The sequence below is a fragment of the Mixophyes fleayi genome, chromosome 5, assembly GCF_038048845.1.
Source record: "Mixophyes fleayi isolate aMixFle1 chromosome 5, aMixFle1.hap1, whole genome shotgun sequence".
Classification (NCBI taxonomy): Eukaryota; Metazoa; Chordata; class Amphibia; order Anura; family Limnodynastidae; genus Mixophyes; species Mixophyes fleayi.
Genome location: NC_134406.1, coordinates 187,760,221 through 187,786,716, shown reverse-complemented (window position 1 = coordinate 187,786,716; position 26,496 = coordinate 187,760,221). Strand labels below are relative to the sequence as shown.

General features: G+C 39.5%; 1 protein-coding gene across 3 annotated transcripts in view; it reads right to left on the bottom strand.

The window, feature by feature from the left end:
• CARMIL1 (capping protein regulator and myosin 1 linker 1) overlaps positions 1–26,496 on the bottom strand; it is a 227,789-nt gene that overhangs the window by 74,993 nt on the left and 126,300 nt on the right. For all 3 annotated transcript variants that reach the window (XM_075213171.1, XM_075213169.1, XM_075213170.1), the window contains exons 18-23: positions 23,275–23,356; positions 20,053–20,152; positions 19,905–19,959; positions 13,020–13,192; positions 11,362–11,430; positions 2,390–2,483 (exon numbers count right to left, since the gene is read on the bottom strand). In XM_075213171.1, coding sequence (XP_075069272.1) covers positions 2,390–2,483; positions 11,362–11,430; positions 13,020–13,192; positions 19,905–19,959; positions 20,053–20,152; positions 23,275–23,356 — 573 coding nt within the window. The remainder of the gene's footprint in view (positions 1–2,389; positions 2,484–11,361; positions 11,431–13,019; positions 13,193–19,904; positions 19,960–20,052; positions 20,153–23,274; positions 23,357–26,496) is intronic.

Sequence of the window (26,496 nt, the reverse complement as noted above, 5' to 3'; positions counted from 1 at the left end):
ACTGGTCACTAGTTTACTATGAAACCTGTGCTACATTCATGATATTTCTCATTATAAAAAACAACATTTGCACATGCAAGTCTAACTTTCTACATATGCAACATCTACAAGGCAAAAACAAAGCCACAAACAGAATAATACCAGAAACAAAGAACATGAAGAGTAATGGTCATTTTCCTGCGGACACACTAAATAAGGCAAACCATATGAACTCAAATAGGCAAATTCTGTTTTTTGTTTTACTTATTTAAACATTTTAAATTCCACAATGGATTTCATTTACCTGAGTCACTAAAATCTAGATTTATACCCTTGTTTATGGGCCCTATATCTGGATAAAACATTGTAGTAGATTAGTACTGTTACACAATAGCACTTTTTACAAGAGACAATGGGATAAAGTTTACACTAAATATTACTAATTTTAGTAATAATTATTTGCGACATACAAAACTGAAGGAAAACATTACATTTGCCATGGTTATTGGGGGAGGGGGGGGGGAGAAATCTCATAGATATTTAAGGATTAACAACGGTAACAATTTTTACCCTGAAGCTACAAATAATTACAATATAAAGCACATTTTATATAGTACCAGAAATCTGTGGCAGGATGGACCTCATATGCCACCCTATCTGTTGTGTTGTTGGGGACCGGCTGGGCTTGCCTTGCCAACATCCCCTTTTCTTTTCCCCAAATTCGCCCTCTAACCGCAGTAGGATAGACTTTTGCTGCTGTCACCACTAGGCTCCTTAGCGGCACCTAGAACCGCGTCCTTCTGGGTAACTCTCTTTGCTGGTAGCCTGGCCTGGTACCCCTAAGCTCTTGCCTTCAGATCAGGGTTGTTGTGGATGGTTCCCCTATGGTTAGCCTATCACACTGACCAGAGCTGTAGGGTAGTGGGCAGATTGTTGGTACTAGACACTGCACTACAATGCAATGAACTTGAGACAGGCTAGTGTCTAATATAGTCCATCTCACTGTCAGTCTGAGTCTGAACAGCAGAAAGTTGTGGTGTTCCAGTATTAGCATTATTTATTTTACATGTGGACAACCTAAAACATATTAGTAGACTTCCACATACAATATAGGTTACTGCTGCTTTAAGTGCAATAACTGGATTTAAATTAAACATCAGTAAACAACAAACATTACTAATTTTATTGCGCTTGCAAATTAGCAAACTGTCCATTTAAGTGGATGAGAATTGAGAATAAAACTGTGTCAAAAAATAAACCTTTCATAACAACATTATACTGAGAAAATACTTTTTGACAAATAACATCATTTTCTGCACCTGCATTTTTCTAGCTTTCCTGTCATACAGCAACAGGTGCACTGTAAGTTGCTTTACTACAGCATCATCAACATTTAATTATATATCACCACCAAATACAGAGAGACTATGTGTCATTGTAATCAGTCACTGCCCCAGTGGAGCCTACAGTCTAAATTCCCTAATACACAGACAAATAGACACACACAGGCGAAAGTTAATTTTGACAGCAGCCAATTAACCTACTAGTGTGTTTTTGGAGTGTGGGAGGAAACCGGAGCACCCGGAGGAAACCCACGCAAACATGGGGAGTACATACCAACTCCACAAAGATCAACCATATGATAGCGAACTCAGAGTTTTGTTATGACAATCACATAGTAAACAGGCCCCTGGATAAGCACAGATCACATGCCCCTGTAACAGCAGCATTAGCTTGCAGCCTGGCATTGGCATCTGGCTTCATATCAGTAGACACATAGGGCACAACTCTACAGGCCTCATGTAAGTGTTTATCATTGCAACATCAAACATTTCACTAATCAGGATCTTTCTTATACAATATAGCACCCACTAAATTATTCCTATATTATATACTATGAGCTGAAATGTAAATATCCTATATGAACTTATGTACATAGCATGTCCTATTTAAAGGGACATACACCTAATAAGCATTAAGCTGGAAACACAGGATGGAATTCTGGCAGTCGCTTTGTTTCACCTGACATTTCTGTGTGTTAACAAAACGACCATTCTGTCATCAAAATCCATTGGATATTTTATCCCCTTATATAGAAAATATGGTTGATGATAGCAGCAGAGTGTGTATCACAGGAGAACCAAAATGCATGGGTCCTTGTCATATATTTATTCCGCCCAATCAGGAAATGGCTAGACCCGCACAGTTTCATGTGGGTGGTCACACATCTGGTTATTAATAATCAAAAATGTCTTCAATGACTTTAGAAGGAAATGTATAACAGCGATCTTTATGAAAGTAGTAAACATATGCCTAAGAATACGTTTTATATATTTTATATTATTTAATATTATTTAATAATATTATGCCCTCACTGTGTTGTAATGTAATCAGAAACATGTAGCCCTACCTTTTGTAGGGCTTCTTCTGTTTTCTCTGGGTTAGTCTTCAGTGCTTGTGAAGCATCATTCATAGGTATAGGCATAAATCTCAGAGTATAGTTCCTAAAACACAAAATCCAGAGAAATGTAAAATACCAAATGCCACAAATTGCCTTTAGATACCTACTTGTTTCCTTGTCCAAGCGACATAGAATGTCACTAACATAGAAAGGACAACTTTCCCTTTTAATGTGCCCATTGACCTTATCACTGGTGGATACCACAGTTATTTCAAGTATTTTAGTGAAAGGTTTATATGACTATAACTGTACCAGTAGACATGTTACATGTTATTTTACTTAAAATCTAGGCATTGGTTGGCACTACAATTTTGATGCTCAGGAATGACCTTGAAAACGAAGCTATAGAACAGATATGACTAACACAAAATACGAATATTGTAGCATAGAAGAAATTTGCACAGGCCAATGAAGAGTTGTGCCTTCTTTATAGTACCTAATATTACTTATAGTGCTTGGCACATTCTTTAGTGTTTTAGTAGAAGTGCATTTCTATGCACACTCCAAGCAACAAAATAAAAAAACTTCAAACACAAAAAAGCGCCACATGTAATAAAACAGCTTCATTGTATCCATATTCTCATGATTGATTTAAAATGTAAATGAAAATAAACTGAAAAATATTTTAGGAGAGAAGTGGAAAAGTTTATTTTAGACTTTTCGTTTGATGTTTACACTTCCGAACAGTGCGCCTATTTAGATGTTTCTGCCCCCCTGCACGCCTCTGCAGAATTGTCTCCCAAGAGAAGAGAGCAAGCATGCACCAAGATGTGCGCAGGGCAGACTATCTAGACGCATCAGTGCAAAGTGGACTGCAACGAGCATCAACTGCGTATTGTAAATGAGGCCCATAAAGTTGATGGAGTGTCTTGAAAAGCTAAATAAAAAAACCCCTCTCTAAATACAGTAATTTATAGTTCTGAACATTCTGAACTGAATTCTGAGCAAAAGTAAGGGCTGTGTGCACAGCTTAGGGAAGTGTAAATGCTTAGACCAATATGAAGCACTAATCCAAGAAGTCATTCCCACCCGTGTACAATCTGGCTCTGATAGGGCCACAGATGGCACAGGAGCCACATCGGCCCCCACCTGGTCACCACAGCCCCCACATCTCACTTTACTGCAAAACCTTTCAAAGGATATATTTAACTTAAAGGATGTTTCCTAACGCTACATTATCACCTGGACAAATATTTTCCTAAGGTGGCCCACTCCCTTAGTCGGAAACCTGGGGGGCAACTACATGCTGTGTTTTTACTGGTGCACTGCCAGTTCTGTAATACATTCATTAAAAATAAATAAAAAGATTTGTAAACCAACATTAAATGGCTGCGGAGGGCCGCAATCTTTTGATAGATCGCACCCTTCTCCCCCTGGATTTGGTTAGGCTGTGAGAGAAACAAATGAACCCTGGGAAAAATCGGCTCTCCATGTAGGGGGAGGGCCACATTAGGAAAATATTTTCCTAGGTGGTCCTGCAAAAAAAGTAAAATAAAAAAAGTAACAGCTATACATTTGTACAGTGATTAAATCATATACCTAACATACAGTATCCACAACAAAAATAATGTGTTTACACAAACCAGCAAAATGCTGCACAACCTGTATATCTGGGATTTACCCAGATTGGGAGCTATTCTTTTGGAATTACCTATTTCCACAGATTGAGTGAAGCTGAAACCTGCAGCATTTTGGCGTTTTCCACCTGGCCATGAGGACTTTTGCCCTCAGATGCTGGAGCAGTCTTATTAAGAACTGTAATTTTAGGTTTTCAAAGTAATAATGCAACGTCCCACTTTCCAAAGACAAAGCTTACTGATATTGACTATTAAAAGTATATATATTTAATGAAACAAAGTACAGTACATCATGCTCCATTCACAACAGTTTACATGCCATCCACCCCCTCTAGCTTGTCTTAAATCTCTATGCCAGCACAGTATAATCTCTGGAACTGTATTCCTCTTGTTTTAAGTCAAGAACATTCATTGATTGTAATTAAATGCAAAACTAAGGTTCTACCTCCTGGAACATAGCATAGTCATGACAAATACTGCACTGCACTCCCATTCTATTTATATCATTTGACTCACCCTACTGGTACCTCCTGTGGTATTAAATAAAAATATACATACAGTACATTTGTTTTTTCATCTCCAAGTGTATTTGTAGAGAACTACGTAAGGCACTGAATTTAAAGGTTAGTTTGTCAAGATTTTTTTCATCTTAGTCAAATTAGACACATCTACAGACGGTAGGTTAATTGCACTTGAATACAGTATATTTCCTTCTACTGGCCATTATAACTAGAAATATTAAGAACTTTTACATGCATTGCAATCACTATGCATATTTATTAATGTTGTGCTTGATATGACATAAAAATGTCTTATTTTAATGCATGTGTCCATGAGAAATGGACATTTTAAAATGTCTGCCAATAACCGTGAAAACGATAGGCTTAATTATCTTTAAATAACACTGTGGAGAACAGCTATTTGGCTTTGTTGCACACATAAATCTAAGCAGCTTGTTAAGTGCTTATATTACTTTTTCCTCCCTCCACAGCAGCACCAATTATGTCGACTACATTATTTTATGTACAACACTGTACAATTACTTATACAATCATGTCCTGGGACGTAACGTCCTCATAGCCTATTTTTGACTGGTCACCCTTTCATCTGTGCATCTATTGAATTTATATTTTGAGGAATATTTTTCTAACATATTCACTGAAAATTCCAGATGATTACATCTATGTTAAAATGTTTTAAAAAATGCAGACAAAAGCAACACATTGTTAAAATACCCATCAAATTGACTGCTGCACCCTGGCTGAGTCACTTGTATTTTACATTCAGATATAGAGGTAGCACATTCAAGTGATTATTGTCAGAGAGAGATTGATGGCAGTGTGAAAGCCACACAGTGAAGTGTCAAGAAAATTAATCAGTGTGGAAAATAGAATGCATGGTTCATTGTATTAAGTGCATCCAAACTTAAAGGGGCTTTTTTTGACAATGGTTTACAGTGAATTATTATCTTTAGCTGTAATACTCTGATTGTAGAGCCTGGGGTGGAGGTGACCAAGAGCAGAGGCCAGTGGGTAGAGGAACTGATTCAGTCTACAGGGACCAGGTGGAGCCAATTCTACAGTAAGTGCGGCAGAGTGAGGAGTATGAGACAGTTTTTTGGATTCTGTGCAAGGACAAGTGTACATCTTGTTTTGAATGACCTTTAGACTTTCACTAGATGGAGAAAAGATTGAGAGCTTTCATTTAGAGAATAGTTTCTGCATTATCGAAAACTGTTGGATTGAAGATGACAAATCCACTTTTATAAATTACAAAATGTTTGTAAGTTGCAGTTTTTGAAGCCTTGCGAGTGTGATTGGAGAGAGTGTGCCAAGGCATTGGCACGTTTTTGCTATATGGACCATATTCTGCATACTAATGACAGTATGGCATACCTTTACTTTGACAGTTTAGTCAACACAAGGAAGTTTGCCTGTTCCTTTTGTGAGACCATAAGGATATTGACTTCTGGAAGAGTCTTGGTACACTTCTTCTTCCTTCTGGTCAGCCTTGACCAGGAGCCGGCAGCGTTCTAGGAATTGAATGGTCATGTCTACACAGGAAAAAGGTTTTACTTGGCAGTTTAACGACAATGTAAAAGGGGTATTGCATGCTGTCTCCATGCTCCAGCTGTGAGGGGCCTACTAAATATTTCTATTGGCATAAACCAGCTGCTACTAAGCCTTCAAAAACAGGGAGGGATACCAGTAAAAAAATATTGTGATGCTCCACTGGTTGAACAAATATAAAGAGAAATCCACAGCCTGCTTATTAGAATTAGGCTTCACAGAGGGTATAAAATTACCCTTTGGTAAATAGAAAAGAGAGGCCTTAACTGCTGTTAATAATTTGTGCTTAACATTGAATTTCCCTTATTGAACCCCCTCCCCCAAAAAAGATTTATGGCTTGGCTGGTTTGCAAGCCCTTTCGAGGAGCATCCCCTAAAAAACTTACATTTTGTTGCCTTCAGGCAGGGTTGTCCAACCTGCGGCCCGCATGCGGGCCAGCACGCCTGTAAATGTGGCCTAGAAGGAGTTTTGGCTGTGGTAAGGGGGCAGCGCTCTTAATGGAAAAAAAAAAATCCTGCAAAAAAAAAAGAAAAGAAACTACTTACCTTGCGGTCACGTCAGCTGGTACTCTGGCTCCCTCCCTTGTCTCCTCCTCCGTGCGGCGCTCGCAGTGAATGGAATGTCGGGCGTGATGTCATCACGCCCAACATCCATTGCGGAGCACAGCACAGAGGAGACACCTGCGCGAGAAGAACAATCAGCAGCACAGAATTGGAGAAAAGAAGAGAAGAGGACAGGAGAACAAGCCGATTAAAAGTTAAGTTAAGGCAGATTTTTTTTTATTATTTCAAGGGACGCTGACAAGTGAATAAAAGTCACCTGGTCCTGGAGCATCATGGACCTTATATCCCTGCTACATACTTCTACTTGTATTACTAATGGGGCATTATATATTATTCTCTTTGGCCCATTATAAGTTGTTATCCCTTAACTAACATAGTAGTGTAATTATCAAAACAGGTCACAATTTGGGGTCACAGTGGTGTATACCGTATTTCCCCATGTATAGGACGCTCCACTGTATAAGACGCACCTATATAAATCATGTGAAAAAATTGAGGATAAACATTATCTTCAATTTTTTCACAGAGTATTTGTGCAGTTTATACAGAGGAGAGACAGTGCTATAGTGAATTCTGACTTACCCTGTCAGATGATTCCTCTGTCTGGTAAAGTCTTCTGTCTTCTCTCTGTCTGATTCTGATGCTGGAAACCCGATTAAGGTCCTCTCTGTGATGTCCGGATGTCCTTTCAGGACCTTGACAATCCTTTCAGGACCTTGTCAAGGTCCTGAAAGAGCATCCGGACATCGCAGAGAGGACCTTAATCGGGTTTCCAGCATCAGAATCAGACAGAGAGAAGACTTTACCGGACAGAGGAGTCATCTGACAGGGTAAGTGCTACTACCCCTGTATAAGACGCACCCAGTTTTTAAACCCAAAATTTTGAGGAAAAAGGTGCGTCTTATACATGGGGAAATACGGTATGTCAGGTACCGCAGGCCTGGTCACAGCACCCTGATATACAATGCCTGGCTTAAATGATATTGCATTGAAACAATAATTGAAAGGTAAGTATAGGGGGATTTGAAAAAAAAGTGATTATATATATATATATATATATATATATCTATCTATCACTTTTTTTCTCATATATATATGTTAACTATGTTTTCTATGTTTTTTTTGGATGATCAGCTATCGTTATTGTTAGTGTATCTTATGTGCGGCCCAAACCAACTCGTCGTCTGCCAATGTGGCCCAGGGAAGCTAAAAGGTTGGACACCCCTGCCTTAAGGCATTGTCACCAAGAAGGAAGATGGTGATTATAGCTTCAACCATTTATCGTACCTCAACCATTTATCTGGGGGTATCAAATTTGCAAATCTAAATTTGATACCCCTGAGCCATCCAAATATAAAGTATCATTAAATAGTCTCAAAGGGGTATTCTATACACAAATCATGAAATGATGAGGGACCTTTTTGCCTGCCATCACTGGAACCATACTCTTGCGGATTATCATTTCAATATCCCGCAAGCAAAACTCAATTTGCCTAGGGAGGAACTGCATCTGATGAAGAAATGATCTTAAACATTATCTATGGGGTATTGGACCTCCAAAGCCGTAGAGTCCAACTTGATGACTACGAATTCTATAATGTATACTTTTAGCTATGAGACAAGATAAGAGCTGCAGGTTGTGGCAATAAATGCAATTTCTTTTAATTGCCAATCTAATCTTGTGAAATAATTATAAGAGACTCTCTAATGATCCTTATCAGTGTCATTGTTCACTTTCAGATTTACAGTAGAACACAGACCCGGACATTTTGCGCAAAAATGCACATACAATGTCACGACAATTTGTGCTCCTCACAAAGCCTGAACCACCCTACTTGGCGACGATAGGGGGAGGGGTATGTGACAAAAGGAGTGTTTTTCCACAGGCTTCTAAGAGAAAAGTTGGGCATTCAGCAGACCGTCTGCAAGGCGAGGCTGCGGACAGTGTTAGACATTTGTACAGCACTGCACCTAGCTTAAAGATATACAGGTGGAGGACATATGTGTGACAAGGTAAATGCATAGCATGTGATTTAACTTACATATTTTGAAATGGGTTGGATGCATTTTTTCCCCCAAAGCCAACAGCAGCCGAAGTGACTTGCTCTATAAAGAGTAGGGAATGTTAACTGTCTATCAGGGGGCGGGGGTAAAGAATTTAAGCCTGAGATGTCCATTATTTAGTGTTGATCTCTATCAAACATAGCATCAGAGTTGCATGGGAATGGTGTTTGAATTACTTTGCCATTCTGACAATCAGGGGGAATTCAATTCTGCCGTTCGAAACGCGACACTAAATCTATTACCGTTAATACAGTAATTTTAAGCCAGATTTCTGGCGAGCCAGAAATCTGGGTTAAAATTAGCGCTAAATATTACCGTGTTACGGTAATAATGTGCACTATTACCGTAATATCGGTAATAATGTGCAGGCCGCGTTCAGCAGTAACACGTCCAATTGAATTCCCCCCTTAAAAGTGCAAAGCAAAAAAGATAGATAGGTATAGAGAGCTAGATCGACATTAATATATATATATATATATATATATATATATATATATATATATATATATATATATACACACACATATATATATATATATATGTATATATATATATATATATATATATATATATATATATATATATATATATACACACATATACATATATATATATACATACATACACCCTAACGCATAACGACCGCCGCCTCTCCTCCGCCCTGGTTACCTCCTCCTATGCTCGCATCCAAGACTTCTCCCGCGCTGCCCCCCTCCACTGGAACCAGCTCCCCCACTCCATCAGAACTTGCCCCAACTTGTCCAGCTTCAAACGGGCCTTAAAAACCCACCTTTTCCTTAAAGCCCTCCAGTCCCCCACCTAATTGTCCTCCTCCCAGTCTCCGCCTACCCCCCTACCACTCCTGCCCTCCCTCCTGTCCCCCTCTTACCTCCCTCCTTTTCTTTCTCCTCTCCCCCCCTCTCCGTCTCAGCCTCCGTTCTCCCCATTCCATCCTCCTACCTTTGCGTCTCTGTCCGTCCTACCCTCCCCTTAGATTGTACGCTCCTTCGAGCAGGGCCTCCTTTCCCTCTATTCTCCACCACCTTAACTCTGCTCTCCAGCTCCTTGTCTCTTCCGTGAGGTCCTCCTGCCCTTCTACCCCGCTGGGGGCTCTCACCTCTCATCTAGCTGTACATTGAGCTTCTGAGTTACTGTGCTTTTTGTTAACTGTACCGTGCTGTCTCACCCTGTACTGTGCTTCTGTCTGTCCCTGTACGGCGCTACGGATACCTAGTGGCGCCCTATAAATAAAAATTATTATTAATAATAATAATAATAATAATAATAAAAAATATATACACACACACATATCCCCCCCTCCCCACCAACTTGCCAAAATTGCATTTCCAGAATAGATTCTTGGCATATGTTTTGGCTCTTAAAAAAAAAGGTAAATATATATGTAAATACACATTTTTCTGTCTATAAAAAAGTGTTTACAATAGAATTAAAAATAAATTGAAAAAACTAAGTTTGTTTGTACTTTTAAAATAATTTTGTATGGCATAGCATGAGCTGTGATAGATCTTCTCTTTCATGCAGAATAAACCGGTAATCATGTTCATTTTCTTTGCTGCTGTCACCTGAGGCACTATCATTGCACGTGGAGATATTGATCTCTGAGATAGCTTTCCCCATGTGTCTAAACAGCAATCAGGAGTCCAGGAGGACACCAGATCCCTATTACATGGATCCGGGGTGCCTCTCGGCTCAATGAAGTTCTAAGCTGTAGCTGTTGCCTAGCGATATAGAATTTATGTTAATGGCATCCTAAGTATGGGACAGGCATCAACATAAATCCTGGGTTGATGTGAAAGAGAGATAGCTGTTGGTCTCCTAACAGATAAACCTGGCAGGCAATTAAATATCTTATAATTACATAGTGCAAATAATGCAAACTTAATTTCCTTAATTTAAATATTATAAAAAAAAGTTCCATTACTTGATATCAATATATATTAATATACAATACTAATGCATGAATTACCTGGAGTGATTAGACTCAATATGTCCATCATGTTCTCTTTCACTCTCAGCTAGGTTGTAATATTAGGAGCGAAGTGTTTCTCTAACAGAGAGTAAAAGGCAACGTGGCAGACTTGCATTGTATAAATGCACTGTGTTGATTGGATGGGCAGTTAGGTTACGGCAGCTGAAATGACTGCAAAGTCCTACGAAGCAGTCTGCAAAGGGGTTAATACTTTAGTGGTGTTTTACCTTATTTGTTCTTATCTGAAAACTCCAAAGTATTTTGCTTTACAGTTGTTGAATTAATTACTGTAAATATGCACAGGACTGTTCCTGGGACAAGCATCATTCAAAAAGATAGTGCTCTTTCATTAAGCTGCAGAACCTTCTAACAACCTGGCATGCTCTAAGGCAAAAAAGCTTTTTGAAGAAATGTCTTTTAAAGATGTAGACTGCACTTCTCATGTTGGAGAGTAGGATTGCATCATAAAAACAATACATATTATTTCAACTAAAATTTAATGAAACAAGGTAAAAATGCAGTTATAATGTGTATAAAACAAAACCCATTAATATACAAGAAAATAATATACTAGTCTAAAAAAAAACCTACAATCTCTATCAGAAAATGAGAGGAACAGTGTAAAATGATAGTGTAATATCAACCTATGAAACTTACTTTTCTAGAGCTACAGCTATGTCTTGGAATCCTTGGGCTGTGATGTTATTCTTGTCCAAGACCACAGTCCTATCACAAACAAACACAAACAATTAATGTATTAAAATGTTCACTTAATCCTTTAGAGATTCTTAACCTTTCTCATTCTGGCAACTAAATTAGATCCACAAGTCAGCTTTGTGGCTCATTCTTAAATTAATAATGTATAGTGTTGATTACTTTGATGTTGATTAGAATACATTACTTGAAATGTTAGAAAGTTACTGCAACAATTAATATTAAAATAAGATAAATAGTTAATAGATTAAACAAAAAGACAGTTGTCAGCGCTTATCCTTTACACTGCATATCTGTGTGTGTCTAGCCTGTATCCCAGTGTCAAGGGCACCTCATTATATGCAGGTCCTACACTGACCTATATGCTTTAAACACCATTAAAATGCAGTTAAATCAGATACACTCACCTCCCAGGTATAGGGGTTTACTCTAGCAAGGGCTGGCTTGTGAGCCACACCCAAATGTGCCTTAAATAGGCTTGATGGACAGCTGCTATGACAATAAGGCAATATTTTGAAACAAAACCAGAGAAAAAACAATTCCGCGCTCGGTATATCCCATATTATATATGGTACCAGCTAATAGATTAATAAACAACAGATTTGTAACAGGATGAATTAATTGGTTCGGAAGACTCAGATATGTTAAGTACACCTGTGTTTATATATAAAATGTAATGAGGTTTGTGCAAAATTGCAGCTTGCCAAGCAGTGTCAAATTACTAAAATGCCTTCCGCGGGGTTGTTGGTGTCTGGCAGGAGGTCATTCAATCAATTCTTGTTGGTTAAAAGCTGGACAACTGGATTTTGCAGGTCTCTGCACCTTCATACCTTAACTGAACAGTCATGCGAACAGTAATACTGACTTAGAAGCAGAACAAGTACAAGTGTAGTACCAAACAGGCGCGGGCTGGGAGAAGGAAGCCCGGGGGGCACACAGGCGGACACATCACATGACACGGGATGAGGCCACGTCATTGATGACGCGGCCGCATCACCTGTCATATGATGCGACCGCCTGCGGCCATGTCATCAGATGCGGCCGCTGGTGAAAATGTGATACCCCCCGACCCTACTAGCAGTCTGAGCGAGCGGCCTGGGGCCCCTCTGCCCCCCGGGCCAGCCCGCCCCTGGTACCAAACCATTATGCAGTATAAGGAGTAAGCACAACTAGCACAGCTTGAGAAAACAATATGAGGAACATGAGACTGTAAGCTCAATTATTTCAACAGTGGTAATTTGTGTAAAATGTAAAACATTGTAGGAACAATAGCATAAGTAAAGATTATAAACATGATGATGAAGATGATAAAAATGCATTTAAGAGTAGCCTGTTTATTGTTACTTATTATTCTATCTGGTATGGGAAGCGGGTATAGCAACGGTGGCATTGAAAGCTGGCAGATACTGTAATATTTTAATGAACAGATATCCTTCCTGATTCCTAAAGTTGATTAATCTTGTCCAGTTGTCAGTTAACTAGCAAGGGTTTACAATATCAAAACAAATTGTTAAAAGCAATGTATTAAGCATTATGTTTCAATGGACAAATTAGAGGAGCGCTATGTGTACACAGATTAAACACATCATCATTCCACTCACCTGAGCTTGGTGTTTATTTGCAATGCTTTGGCCAACATTTTGGCTCCCATGTCTCCCATACCATTCCCACTGATATCTACTTTGGTCAATGATGTATTGCTGCCAAGGGCATTTATAATGATTGTCACATCTGTCTTTAGCTTAGAGTCTGCCAGAGACAATGACTGCAAAGGCTGCAGAGAGAATAAATCATTATCATTTATGCTTTATACATACATTTTCTATAGTTCAGCATAACATTTAAAGGAAAAGTACATCATTCACACTCAGTCAGTAGACAGAACGCCGGCATTATAATGACCTCTAACACTGATGTATCACTATAATGATAAACTAAGCAGTTGGAAGAGCCTTTGGGTGGTCACTGACAAGAAAGGCTTGCCAAGATCAAATGTGATTCGCTTAAAGTTATTGTGGAGCCAGTGGCGGAAAAATAGGGGGTGCTCGGGCCTGGAGGTGAAGCAACCCTACGGGCCCTGGATGTCAGGGCATGCTGGCACTTGTGGTTCATCAAGTATCAGCTTGCCCTGGCAACTATGGGTATGCTGGTGCTTTTACTACTACAAGCACCAGCATGACCAGACAAACACTTAATGACAGCCTGGGCATGCTGGGACCTGTAGTGCATTAATTACTATTACCCGACACTCAACGCCCCAGGGATTTGCGAAGAGCCCTAGTGCTTTCAGCATGGGGCTGGTTAAACCTGGGGGGAATGCCAATTTTTTTTTTTTTTTTTTTTGCGGACTCGATCTCCCTAGGGTAAATAAATTAAGTGAATAAATTAAATGACGTCACTGAAACAAACAAATTCTGTTATAGCCTCTGGCACGGCACGGACTGATTAAACTTTGAAATTGGAGCAGTGCCAGGGCTAATAGTAGTGGAGGGAACCCCCATGAAACCCGAAACACAAAGCAACCTCCTGTGGCTGGCAAATATTTCTAATACACTTAATCTCAGTGAAGAATATTTTTATGCCGAGAGGTCAGCCATAGTGAAGCACACACTTACATGCGCAATGCTATGACAGCCCCTATTTATAAAATGGGAAATATATAACATAACTGGAAAAAAAACCCTAAACATTTCTCAAAAATGTCACCCCCCAAAGGCACTCTACTGTCACAATAGCTTTCTAACAAAACAAACCCCTAGTCTTAAAACGCCCTGTACACTGAGTTACGGTCTCCCAAAAAGACAGATAAACTGTGACTTTCTGCAAAACAGGAAGTGGAATAAAACATCAAGATTTTCAACTGTAGATTATTCCAAATGTGTCACTTTTTTATTCTTTTATTCTGATTTCGCATGCAGCACCCAGAGGTGCATGGCAAATTTCAGTTCAGCAGCTCTAATACTTTTTTTTTCAGATGTAGCCCCTCAAACACCATGCCCCCCCCTTCACAAAATAATGAACATGGCGGAATGACTAATATATATATATATATATATATATATATATATATATATATATATATATATATATATATATATATATATATACACACATACACATACATACATACATACATACATACATACATACATACACACACACACACGCATACATACATACATACATTTCAGGTTGTCCCGTGACACAATGTTCTAAACTGGTAGAACCAAACCAAATAAATGATGACAAAGGTAGTTGAGATGAAAATGCCATTGGAACAGTTAATGTGAATATTTGCTACTTAATATATTTAATAAATTGATGTTTATGTTTTGAAAACAGGTGGCGTTGTCCTTTTAGCCAATATGACAAGTTAGTTTAGGTTTTTATGAAGTAAAAATCTGTGTATGAACATCTGAGACTTGACAAGACACACTAAAGAATAACCTTCTGACAGGATATTTATAGAATATTGTACCATATAATGTATATCATTTCACACTGTGACAGGTCAGAGAAAGAAAGAAAACACAACACAACACAGAGCAAAGCATTAAATATGTTGGAAAATAAAAGAATAAAAAAAGATAATAAAGCAAATCTGGATCTAGTGCCAGAGGCGTTCTATCAGCTCTTCTCAATGATGAAAAGTAACAATGAAGTTACACATTAGGAGCGTGAATATAAAGGATATTACCAGATGAAAGGAAGAGCTTTGAAAAATCAGAGAAGCTATAAAAACCAGAGCAGCCTTCTCTGCAGGGAAAATCAGCATTTTAACAGAGGTTCTCCTGCATATTTAATCTCTAGCAGGTCATTATGGCATATTGCATTTACTTTAGAAATATGCTAATAGGAAGAGAATTTCTCTCCAAGAAAAACAAATCACTGTGAAAAATCAGAGCACTGACACGATTGTTATAGGTGTTATTCTGACATCTTATTTGGGGGGTGAAATGTCTGAACCACCTACTAGTCTGCAGATAAGATATCATGTGATGTAAGAATCAGACTATACTTGTAAACCCTGCAATTGCGGTGAGAGGCAGGCAGGGTGAGAGTCAGGTAGAGTGAGAGGCAGGCAGGGTGAGAGGCAGGCAGGGTGAGAGGCAGGCACGGTGAGACTGTTGCAAGGTGAGAGCCAGTCATGAGAGGCAGGTAATATGAGAGTGACGCAAAGTAACACTAAGACAAGGGGGTATATTTACTAAGCTGCGGGTTTGAAAAAGTGGAGATGTTGCCTATGGCAACCAATCAGATTCTAGCTATCATTTTGTAGAATGCACTAAATAAATGACAGCTAGAATCTGATTGGTTGCTATAGGCAACATCTCCACTTTTTCAAACCCGCAGTTTAGTAAATCTAGCCCAAGGTGTGACTTTTGAGGCTGAAAAGTAAAAATGCAAATGCATATGGACTCATACCAGAGAACAAACCATATTCTCAGAACAGTGATTCTTAGTGTCTTATTCATTCATATGTAGTTTACTAGAGTTAAAAACTCATGTAACACCCATCTAAGAAACACCAGTGGGTAGGTAACCTAAGTGAGGAATCATTATATGAAGAATTGAGAGAGAGGAGCCATCTCACACTATAAATGTCACATTTCAGACCTAGCTATAAACACTGCTCCATTTCCTAACAGACACAGCTTTCATGGTGCAATAACTCATACATCTCACCAGTCCTCTCTCTCTACTTGTATCTTGGACTCTAAACAAAAGCAGTATGTGTGTGAAATTCCAGCATATCTGTCTACTGCTTTAGACATCAGGTAAGAGGAGAAAATGCAGTCTGACAGAGATGTAGTTCTACTGTAGAATACAACAAAGGGGCAGTATTGACACATGTAACGTGATCAAAAAAATTGTACAATAGAGATAGTCTTCAAGAAAATCTAAATCCATTAATATTTGGGATGATATACATATTATGAAAAATATTTTAAAGGGGGCTCTAAAAGAAACAAAAAAAAACTTGCATACAAAACTATATACATATAAATGCGTATATGTGTTTATACTGAGTTGCATATATCTCAGCAAGTCTGCATGAAGTTATGGTTAAAGCACATCAAGATACGCTTTCATTTTTTTTTTTGTGGACCCGATTTCAGCCCCATGCTGAAGAAGCTGGGGTTGTGCCCCACTATAACATGGAGGCCTTATGCTGTGGGTCTCCTTGCAATAGTGTGACCAGTCCAGTTTGTCAGAGCTTGATGCCAGTTGCAGCTATTGTGGGGGGACCCCACAATGTTTGTTACCCCCACATTACTTATTTAATTCTATTTTTTTTACACTGCAAGGGTCCGTGCTCATGATCATCATCATCAGCAGCATGTATCTTTGCACCAGGGATCAAGCACACAATTCACAGGTGTATCTGCGGATGTGTCCACCTCTGATTTAGTCACAATCAGGGGCGGGCCGCTCAGTCAGACCGCTATTAGGGCCGGGGGGTAGGTGTTGCGGCCGCGTCATCAATGATGCGGCCGCATCCCGTTTCATGTGATGCGGCCGCCTGTGTGCCCCCCGGGCTTCCCTCTCCCAGCCCGCGCCTGGTCACAATTGCCTGAACACCCCTTTTGTGCACTTGCCGTATGCTTGCCCACTACTCTCCTCTCCCACCCCTCTAAGCGTAAAAAGTCAGAAGTGTAAGATGTGGCTGAATTTGCATAAAGATGTTTGGTGCATAAATACTGTAGGGAAATAATAAAAAATAAACAGGACTTCTGTCCAACTGTACAAGAGGCCCTTTATGTTTATTTTTAATCTATAGGCAGTCTTTTTGGTTGTCTATGCATTTCCTGCACAATGATTGTACTCAAACATACTACCAAGCCTATTAATTAGTTTTATATGTAATCTGTAAAGTATTGAAACAAAGGCAGTTATTTAATTTATTTACACATATTTACAATACATTTTAATGCAGTAAACAAAATTGACACTATGTGGGAATCTACAGTTTTTCCCTATATTGAAATCAACCAAAATCACCATAAATAGTGATTTCTTTGTTCAAACTGTCTACTCTGTCAAAAACAAGCAAAGTGTGGTGACTTTTATTGATGGTGAGCATTTAAAAAAGAATTACCAACAATGTTATCTGAATTTTCCAGCGGTGGGTACGCTACATGTTGAAACTTCATTGAAACAAATGTCCTACAGCATTTTTAGCTTTCCCACATCAACATCTAAATTAGTCTCTAAATTAGTTTCTATCGACATGGGATCAAGTCAGGGGGAATCTACTTATGATTGGCTGGCAGTGAGTTTCAAGGATTCCTATTTTACCACAGGACCCCACTGAAATAAATGGGCCACTGAAATTTAAGAGAAAAGCTCCACACATGCTTTTTTCCCCCTAAATCATCTCATCGGTTTTGAGGCCAAACCGAGTATCTGAAAAAGGTAAGTTTATTCTTGGCTATTCCAATGGTGATTTAGATATTGATCTTGTGTGATTACCATGCAGAAAAATGTACATATATTGTATAGGTGGGTATGGATGCTAAAAGATTTCCTATATTGTCTGTAACTACAATACTTCAGACTGCTGTAAATAAGAGAAGGATTACAGAGTAGTATAGTGTGAACATCTGCAGAAAGATTATTGGGGAATTTAGGGAATATTTCCAGATACCTACAATTTACAACATTTTGTGCAGATCTATAGAGGTCTATGCAGCTAAAATCATCTACAATCATTTTTCCATTCACAGGTTCAAGGTAGTCTGCCTCAGGGTTTCTAAACCAAACTGTATTATATAACCCTTTATCAAATGAAATGTCTGTGTCAATTTATCCAAGTTCCCCCTAAAAGTGTGTGCATGTATTTCAAATTTATCCCAAATGTGTACAAAAAATATTGACAAGCAATAGGTTATACTTGCAGTGTGTTTTAAATATTTCTTATTCATTAAAAATAGATTACATACTTATTTTGAATTCAATTTAAATGGTCAATGCACCCCAAAATTGAAATGATCAAATATGAAGGTAAATTATGATGTTCAGTGTTAAACAGACATTCATCTACCGCACTGCTAAATATGAAATTATTACTTCTCAAAGCCTAATACAGACCAGTGAAGTTAAGCACACATCTTCGGGTCTGTGTCCCTATGGAATCTGATGCGGATGAAAAAGCTGAGAATGCAGTAGTTTGAGCTGCTGTTGAGAGCACCGTTTCTTCTCTAGAGTATAAGTTAACCAATCCACATAATGCATTTGTGGATAGCAAGTCTACTAAGCTGTTGTCCACCGTCTCTCTGTTCAGCTATAGAAGAAGCCTAACATGGCAACTTGTGTGAAAGAGAGCATAATGGACATATAAAGCCAAGTATAAACTATTCAGGTATACTATTTATCTCAGTAATGCACAGTCTTTGATACATAATATGAAAAACTGGCTTCACTGGCTCTTTAACTGGTGAAAGTACCCCTTGAATCAGTTTGATGTACCCTTGGGAGAACACATACTACAGGATGAACTAGCTTTATTCAAAGGCCACATAGACCCGAGTCTGAGTTGGAGGGTTTAGCGGAGGCATGAGGGCAAAGCAACTAACTATCAGATGTTGTGGATAGGACTGAAATAAAAATGCAGAGTGCAGAGCAATCTGAAAGATCAGTTACACATCTATAACCATCTCTTAGTTTAACTTACTGACAGAGTGCTCCAAGATACAGCACATCTTTTTTAATTACATGCTAAAAGATCATGTCTGCCTCCGGTACAGATCTGACTCCATGCCGCACTGGCAGGGACATACCAAAAGGCCGCACATCACTTCAAATACAGGCTGAGAGATCCATTCCACAGCCTGCGCGCTCTCTAAGAGCATCCCAACAACACATTACATTTGGTTTATAGAGCTAGTCGGTTCTATAAACCAAAAGGACAGTTCTGGATGTGGAAATGTTCTATACTGGTGGTGATAGACAAGTACCATGACATGAAGCCAGTGGTAAACGGATTTAAGTGTAGGAGAGGGGTTGTGGGAGGGCAGTACAAAAGATCTGGACTAACCACAGCATATGGGTGAATCTGGTCCTGAGTATAGCTTAAGAAACCCTGGTCTACTTGATATGTAAAGAACGAATACTCAGACCACACAGAAAAAAACTGGTATCTATAACTAATTCCTAACAACTATTGCAGAAGTACAATCATTCAGGGGTACACAATGATACACAGAAAGCTAGGCATTTGTTTCAAATTGGCTGTGCTACTTTATCCTGTGCTTCAGACATCATTATTTCCTGAGGCACAATGTATAAGGCTTCTTAGAAAGGGTGGTCATGATGCTAAGAATCAATGTCTGTGATTCCTAATCTAGAGGTGTCTATGAGAGGAAGTGAAATCTGTCTGCTTGCAGAGATTAAAGCATTTCACAGACATGTACAGAACAATCTGTCAGTTACTGAATGATTGGCCCAAATAGATGCCTATAGGGTCAATTAAAGACATTACTCACCGATTCTTCATCTTGTATCATATGTACCAAGTTATCCATGACTGGGGTTAGATTTCTACAGAAGCAAAAAAAAAGACAAACTGCATTTCAGGCACATAATTATGTGTTGCAACTGTACTCAGGGTAGGATAAAAAGAGAAGACCTTACTTGGATTTCATGTTGTTAAAATTTTTCCCCAATGCCAGGTGTCTTATCGATCTGTTTTTACTCAGCCAGACTACAAGAGTTGAGAGGTCAGACTCTAAACCTGTGAAAAATATAGATGAGTCTTCCATCAAAGTAAATTTTAAATAGCACTGAGCCCAGATGCTGTCCAAAATTTCACTTGGAAATATCTGTATTATTTTCAATATCCTTTTTAACAAGCTCATTTCATGGAAATTTTTATTGATAAAAATGTGAAATTCATGTAAACAAATATACATTGATAACATCCGATTTACAGCAAACTTCAAACCGATTATTTAGTCTTAGCTTAAACTGTAAGCGAAAAACTTAATTCTGTTATAGAAAGTAGTCCAAAAGGTACATACTCAAAATCTCCTGATATATCAGCAATAAAAAAATATTACAGAACACACAGGAGCACAGAAAGCCTAACAGGGAAATGATTCAGACAGATAAAGGAGTTATCAGGCAAAGTATTGTATGAGCTATATTGTATATAAGATGCCATTACGGGAGAGAAGGTCACAAACAATTCGAATAACTAAAATATTGTCTTCTGACACCTGTAGTATCTTTCCCCTACAAAATAACAATATGATTAGCCTACTGATCATAAACAATGGAGTTAATTTACTAGCCTTATTATTCATATGGTGTGGTGAAATAATTATTTATGGATTTGCATAGAAAAAGGTGCACATCTGGGTTCCTCTGCTATGGCATCTTTTGGGGTGTCTTCGGAACCCAGGGAATCAGGTGTGCACTTGTTTTTATCAGCATGACCTAGAGAAGTGAAAATATCATCACACTGTCCTGCCTACTATGATGTAAAGTCCTCTCATACTTACTTTTCTGATATTCTTATAACAACAAGTGTGATATTTGCTATTTTCGGAAAGCAGCTATATTGTCATGCCAATGGATGCATGATTCTATATATGAAGTCTTTCATGGTGAAGTGACGGTGACGTCACACACCTTCTGGCCACCAGAGTGGAAGGTGCTTGGAGTTCAGAGAATCCAAGTACCTGTCAGTTATTCTTTCAGTGAATTATATATTCAGAATATCTGTACACCTAACTTCACTTTCTCAGGTCTGGTGGTCACGTAAGGAGCATGAGAGGAGCTCAGATGGGTATGTGCGGAGGTCTGATGGGTATATAAGGAATGTGTGGGTAGCTCTGATTGGCATGTAAGCAGTATGTGGGGAGGTCTGTAGGGCATGTAAGGAGTATGTGGGGAGGTCTGTAAGGCATGTAAGGGGTATGTGGGGAGGTCTGTAGGGCATGTAAGGAGTATGTGGGGAGGTCTGTAAGGCATGTAAGGGGTATGTGCGGAGGTCTGTAAGGCATGTAAGGGGTATATGCGGAGGTCTGTAAGGCATGTAAGCAGTATGTGGGGAGGTCTGTAGGGCATGTAAGGAGTATGTGGGGAGGTCTGTAAGGCATGTAAGGGGTATGTGCGGAGGTCTGTAAGGCATGTAAGCAGTATGTGGGGAGGTCTGTAGGGCATGTAAGGAGTATGTGGGGAGGTCTGTAAGGCATGTAAGGGGTATGTGCGGAGGTCTGTAAGGCATGTAAGCAGTATGTGGGGAGGTCTGTAGGGCATGTAAGGAGTATGTGGGGAGGTCTGTAAGGGGTATGTGCGGAGGTCTGTAAGGCATGTAAGGGGTATGTGCGGAGGTCTGTAAGGCATGTAAGGGGTATGTGCGGAGGTCTGTAAGGCATGTAAGGGGTATATGTGGAGGTCTGTAAGGCATGTAAGGGGTATATGTGGAGGTCTGTAAGGCATGTAAGCAGTATGTGGGGAGGTCTGTAAGGATGTAAGCAGTAAGTGGGGAGGTCTGTAAGGCATGTAAGCAGTATGTGGGGAGGTCTGTAAGGCATGTAAGCAGTATGTGGGGAGGTCTGTAAGTCATGTAAGGGGCATGTGAGGAGGTCTGAAGGGCATGTAAGGGGTATGTTGGGAGGTCGAATGGCACGTGGAAGTTCTGATGATGGCATGTGGGGAGGTCTGATGGGCATGTAAGAGACATGTGGGGAGGTCTCATGGACATCTGAGGGCATTTTGGGATGAGTGATGTGGGCGTACCAAGGTAGTTTTGGGCTGTTTTTCCATTCTTGAAATTAAGGGTAATGTGTCCTTTTGAAGGTTGGATGTATGTATTATATTCCATATATTATACTCACTTGTGTACTTTTGCTTTAGTCAAACACAGAACACTTATTTCAACTATATTTAATAATGACTAAAGAAAAATGTTTTTGCCCCTGGCCTGAGCTCTCAGCAACAAAATCATTTTCCAATTTTCCAATATGGCAGACCACAATTGACAGATTTGGACTGGTTGGAAGACTGTTATACGAATTCACAGGCCAACAGCAATTATCTGATGACCGTATTTTTGTTAAATTATCCAATTGATTTTGACCAAATGTGGCCATAGAAGACCAATCTGAACTGATCAACATCAATAATTGTGCGTGTGTGGCCACCGCTTGAGAGGTGCCACTGCACATCTGCCTTGTTTCTATGCATTAATGGTCCACTAACCTCCAAAATTGTAATTTTTAGTTATGCCTTATGAAGGTAAAATACATAGTCCAGTATTAACCTGACACTCCGCTACAACTGTGTTAAGTATTAGCTCCTCACTCTCTTACAGACATTCCACATACTTAGGACAGTATCCTAATGAGATGTGAAACAGGTCAAAAAGCAAAGAGAAAGTCTACAAAGCTGCCAGTCACTCTCTCTGTTCAGTTAGAGAAGCACCTCAATCCTAACCAATCACTAACTGTAGAGACATAAAATAGAACACAAGGGAAATATTTTGTTTAGAACACTCCAGTTATTTACTTTATTGTACTCAGTAATACACAGGCCTTTAATGTCAAATAGTGGTTGTACTGGCTGTTTAAACACTGTAGCTTTTATATAAGTTGTGGGAAACAGATTGCCCCTTGTTATAAAGCAGTCAGGACTTACAATTCTTCTCATTCTTAAAACATATGAAAAATAGAATCAACATTTTCAAAACTCTTGGAGAAATATCACAGTTCCACTCATTTCCTAGCACTCAAATGACTATTCACAGCCACTGAAGTGAGCCAGGGCTATAACAACTGATGTGACAAAGTCATATTATATAAGACTGACCCTGAAATTCTAGGCTACTTGACTGTGCAGAATAACACTCACCATTATCAGAGATATCCAGGCTTGTGATGTTGTGAATTTCTGCTATGCAGCCTTCCAGCACTTGAGCTCCGCCTGATCTTAACTGAGCACAAAAGGGAAACAAAACAAATACTCAGACAGTGCAGAACTGCGGTGTATTCAATGTGTGTGAGCCACACTGTGCAAGAAATAAACAAATCAAAATATTTCATTGTATTATATTATTCTGAAGTTGAGCTGAAAAACACAACACGATTAATTACCAGATAATCAAAATAAAACAGTATTGTACCATACTGGCAGAATAACTGACTGTTGTGTATTACATTAGGTGTACATTAAAGTCCATTAATTCAACATGTAAGCTCTTAAAATATTTCCATAAAACACAGTTTTTTACATGGCCAAAGAAATAGTTGCCAGCACAAGTATGAGATGTTCTAAAAATCAGGTACTTTTGAGAATATTCATGCAATAATATTATATAATAAAGCATAATAAACGACTATCAGCTTAACAAATAAAGACAACTGTATTCAAATGACAGACTAGGAAAGCCAGGCCTCCATAAATAATACAGCACAGACTGTGTAAACTGAGGCTACAGAAGTTTTGTGCTAGTAAATTAATGATAGGGGAACAGGACAAAAACAAAAAGTTTTTTTTATTGCTAAATATAAGCGAATGTTAAGAGGGACTAGCAAGATACATAGTATAGTACTGCAGGACCTAGATAAGACAGAGGTGGTACTTACACAGTGACCAAGCTTAGGAAGCATAACAGGAAAAGCAGACAGAGATAAGAACACAAAAGATATGCATACAAAAGAATGTAAATTATAAAATGTCCAAATATGTAATATATTTTAGAACTTCCTCAAAAAAGAACACTGAATTTACTGAGGTCAATAGTCCACATATTAACATATAACTTATAACTTTAAGCCAGTGGTACACAACACGTGAGTTCCATGCAGCGCCATTTTTTGCAGCTCATGGGGCAGATAGAGATAATCTACTGCAATATTCTTGTTCCAGAGTCCTGGGCCCCCTGTATTTGAACCGCCTTGTAACTGTGGCTGGGAGAGGACTTTCCCAGCATCAAGCCCCACAGTCGCAATAAGACCTGGTACTCACCAGGTCTGCCTGGCAGAATGAACGCACTTTGCTCTGAGGTGCTGCCAGACTGTCCCTGTACAAGTACAGAGCTTATACTAAGCTTCACTGCCTGGGAGGACAGGTAAGTAATTTGCAGATAAATGGGTTGCTACAGGGGAGTGATTATGTGTTAATGTGTTGCTAGGAGTGAGGAGTTAAGAATGTGCTACTTACAGGGGGGAGGAGGGAAGAATGTGCTACTTACAGGGGGGAGGAGGGAAGAATGTGCTACTTACAGGGGGGAGGAGGGAAGAATGTGCTACTTACAGGGGGGAGGAGGGAAGAATGTGCTACTTACAGGGGGGAGGAGGGAAGAATGGACTAGTACAGGGGGGAGAGGGAAGAATGGACTAGTACAGGGGGGAGAGGGAAGAATGGACTAGTACAGGGGGGAGAGAGAAGAATGGACTAGTACGGGGGGAGAGGGAAGAATGGACTAGTACAGGGGGGAGAGGGAAGAATGGACTAGTACAGGGGGGAGAGGGAAGAATGGACTAGTACAGGGGGGAGAGGGAAGAATAGACTAGTACAGGGGGGAGAGGGAAGAATGGACTAGTACAGGGGGGAGAGGGAAGAATGGACTAGTACAGGGGGGAGAGGGAAGAATGGACTAGTACAGGGGGGAGAGGGAAGAATGGACTAGTACAGGGGGGAGAGGAGCGAATGGACTAGTACAGGGGGGAGAGGAGAGAATGGACTAGTACAGGGGGGAGAGGAGAGAATGGACTAGTACAGGGGGGAGAGGAGAGAATGGACTAGTACAGGGGGGAGAGGAGAGAATGGACTAGTACAGGGGGGAGAGGAGAGAATGGATTAGTACAGGGGGGAGAGGAGAGAATGGACTAGTACAGGGGGGAGAGGAGAGAATGGACTAGTACAGGGGGGAGAGGAGAGAATGGACTAGTACAGGGGGGAGAGGGAAGAATGGACTAGTACAGGGGGGAGAGGAGAGAATGGACTAGTACAGGGGGGAGAGGAGAGAATGGACTAGTACAGGGGGGAGAGGAGAGAATGGACTAGTACAGGGGGGAGAGGAGAGAATGGACTAGTACAGGGGGAAGAGGAGAGAATGGACAAGGGGAGAGGGAAGAATGGATTAGTACAGGGGGAGAGGGGAGAATGGACTAGTACAGGGGGAGAGGGGAAATTACTTAAATATACTGACACATCATGCCCTGTGATTCCTATTTATTCTCCATGTGGATAGAATAAAAACAAATAATAAAGAGAAAAGCAAAAATCACAAATGTGACAGAGTGAAGCTGAAAAAAAAATCTGATTATGTACAGCATTAATGTAATCAATTTCTGAAGTTCTGGATGACCTGACAATATTTCACAAAAGCTGAGAAAACAGCTCTCACTGTAAAGTGGGATTTTGCAATTTTTTTGAGTTGTGCCCCTACATATTTTTTATTTGATTCAACAAATATACACAGCCAGTTAACTCATGAAAGCTGGTATATGCCATAAACATTAGCTATACAGGGTTTTACATAAATAGTTTGCAGAAGTATGTAAACCAACTGCCTATTTGACAATTTAAATCACATTTTTATCTTTCTTCTTCTAAGCTTCGCCAACAGAACAGAACAGAGTGGTTTTACTTCACAAGAAGTCACTAGGCGTTACAATGGAGCTTTGATGGGTCTGACATTTCACTTGTTAGATTAGATCATTTAGGAACCACAAGTGTGCATATTTTTATGTGAGCACTGATTTGAAAGTTAAGATGGCGGCATCTGTGGGGGTGCAAAAGTCTGCATCAGCCATTGGGGAAACTTTAGCAAATCGAAGACATTCTTAGCTAATTATAGAAAGTGCAAAAAAAAGATCAGTACGACATATGATAGAGCCTACTTTCATGCAACTAGTTTTACAGGGAAGTGCATGGATTTTTGGGCCAAGGTGGCAACATCAGCGGAGGTGCAAAAGTCTGCACCAGTCAATAACAGGAGCTAAGGGGGATGAAGGATGTTTGCAATGTTAGATCAAGTGTACGAGTGCACCTACTTTTGCACCAAAGTGATGAAACAACATGTAATATTGAGAGTCGGGATTATGTAAATCAGATAAAGGGGTGGAC